This window comes from Orycteropus afer, unplaced genomic scaffold (assembly GCF_000298275.1).
Source record: "Orycteropus afer afer isolate SDZICR_OR568_19922 unplaced genomic scaffold, OryAfe1.0 scaffold00060, whole genome shotgun sequence".
Lineage (NCBI taxonomy): Eukaryota > Metazoa > Chordata > Mammalia > Tubulidentata > Orycteropodidae > Orycteropus > Orycteropus afer.
In genome coordinates, this window is record NW_006921647.1 from 8,341,080 (window position 1) to 8,343,185 (window position 2,106).

Sequence of the window (2,106 nt, forward strand, 5' to 3'; positions counted from 1 at the left end):
ACATATATATATATGATGTAAATATACCTGGATTACTTTGTCTACCTTCAGGTCTTCAAGAGATGGATACAAAGACATTTTTGCAGAATTTTTCTAAAGAAAAAAAAGAAAACTGTATGATTTAAAATGTTACGGAAATTTAAATATATCCAGCAACATATTCATGAATATGTTAAAGATTTAACACAATAAGAAACATTTAAATTACGTTACACATGAAAAAATATGAACATCTAGGTCACATGCCAAGTTGTTAACTTTAAGGATTACCAAACACCTCTCACTCTTCAATTACCACTATTGAACTATATCAACCACAGATTTTAAACTTCTCTTCAAGTAAAACACCCCTCCTTTTATAAGTTTAGCAAATCAAAGTGAATGGTTATGTGACTTATCCTAGGTTACACAAGAGTACTTAGTAACTAAACCAGTGCAAGGAGACTATTCTTAAGTATAATGCTCTTGGATACTATACAGATACATTAACAATGAAATCCTAAAAATAACTCATATATAACATTTATATAAAAAACTTCTATCAGTAGAAATATATGTGTACACATACCCCACCAACACACACACATACACAGAGAAACATTAATATACACCAACTGTTAAGCTTTCAGGTATGAATGGATAAAGAAGGAGTTCCAAATGAAAAAAACAAGCTCACTGCCATTGAGTCACTTCTGCCTCATAGCAACTCCCATTGAGCTTCCATGGTTGCAAATCTTTACAGAAGCAGACTGCCTCATCTTTTTTCCATGGAGCAGCTGGTGGGTTTGAACCACCAACTTTTTGGTTAGGAGCCAAATAATGCCTTAACCACTATACCACCAGAGCTCCTTAAAGGGTTAAAGAATGAGAAATTTTCACTTTAAAATCTTTTGCAATTTGTTCAAAGCTTTTCAGTGACCATAAATTGATTTTTCTAATAATTGTTTTTAAATCAGCCAAAAATATTACAAGGACACATGTTGAGAACTGACATTGAAATTTTGCAAAACTGACATGAATATATGCTGAGTACTTTCATTTAACCCAACAGAATCTATCCTATATTAATATAGGCTTTACAGCTACTCAGTTCTTGCCCGTCAGCTCCCAATCCACCTCTCATTGCTTGCAAAAATGGAGATGGGACCTTTACCTATTTCTCTTGCCAGCTCACATGATGTTAAGCTTCCTCAGTAGAGGGAGCCAGAGGAGGAAGGGGTTATACTCTAGCCAAGTTCATGCAGACAGCAAAGATTCTCCAGCAATGTTATTCTTGTTATGTGCCATCAAGTCAGACCCGACTCCTAGCAACCCCTCCCTGGGTTTCTGAGGTGGTATCACTACGGAAGTAAATTGCCCAACCTTCCTTCCAAAGAGTGCCTGGTGGATTTGAATCGCCAGCCTTCTGGTTAGCAGTCAAGTGCTAGACACTACACCACCAGAGCTCCTTCTCCAGCAATGGCCATACTATTTCTCTAGCCATCTGTCTTCTTGAAAGGAAGATGGGGCAATCTACTTCCATACTGATACTGCCTCGGAAACCCAAGGAGGGGTGGCTATGAGTCAGGTCCGACTCGATGGCACATAACAACAACATCTGTCTTCTGCAGGGAATGGCTTCTCAAGCACCCAGCTTCCATAGTGCACAGCAGCCAACAGCACCCTAGCATTTTGTCAAGCAACTTCCCAACAGAACGCCTAGTAAGGTATCTCCCTATGACTGACTTTTCCCCACATGGCTTTGTGGTGAATTCTGAGGCATGGCACCTCTCTGTGTATGTATTCCCCTAGCACCCATGAAAAATATTTTTTCTGATATGTTCTATCAGTATGGCAACTTGGTGACTTCACCATCCACTAAGTGATGGCTGTGCCCTCTCCAATAAGGTTTGCATCTCAGACACTAGAAGTGGCAATGTTTTCCTTGGGCACTCTATCACAGCCACAGCAGTAATGGCTGCTTTTTAAATCTGCTATTCTAGCATTCTTTTTTGATTTATACATACATATATATATATGTAAAACCCAGTCACTAGTGCTCAGACGGCTCCCTTGTTACCCTCCCGAGGGAGACTGGGTCTCCGGGAGCAAGGTAAGCACGGGCGG

General features: G+C 39.5%; 1 protein-coding gene across 1 annotated transcript in view; it reads right to left on the bottom strand.

The window, feature by feature from the left end:
* The window catches only part of LOC103195851 (syndecan binding protein), a 34,486-nt gene extending 34,399 nt beyond the window's left edge, over nucleotides 1-87 (bottom strand). Inside the window, exon 1 of the mRNA XM_007939484.2 lies at nucleotides 28-87. Within this exon, the coding sequence (XP_007937675.1) occupies nucleotides 28-78 (51 nt within the window). The 5' untranslated portion in view covers nucleotides 79-87. The remainder of the gene's footprint in view (nucleotides 1-27) is intronic.
* Nucleotides 88-2,106: the final 2,019 nt, after the last annotated feature.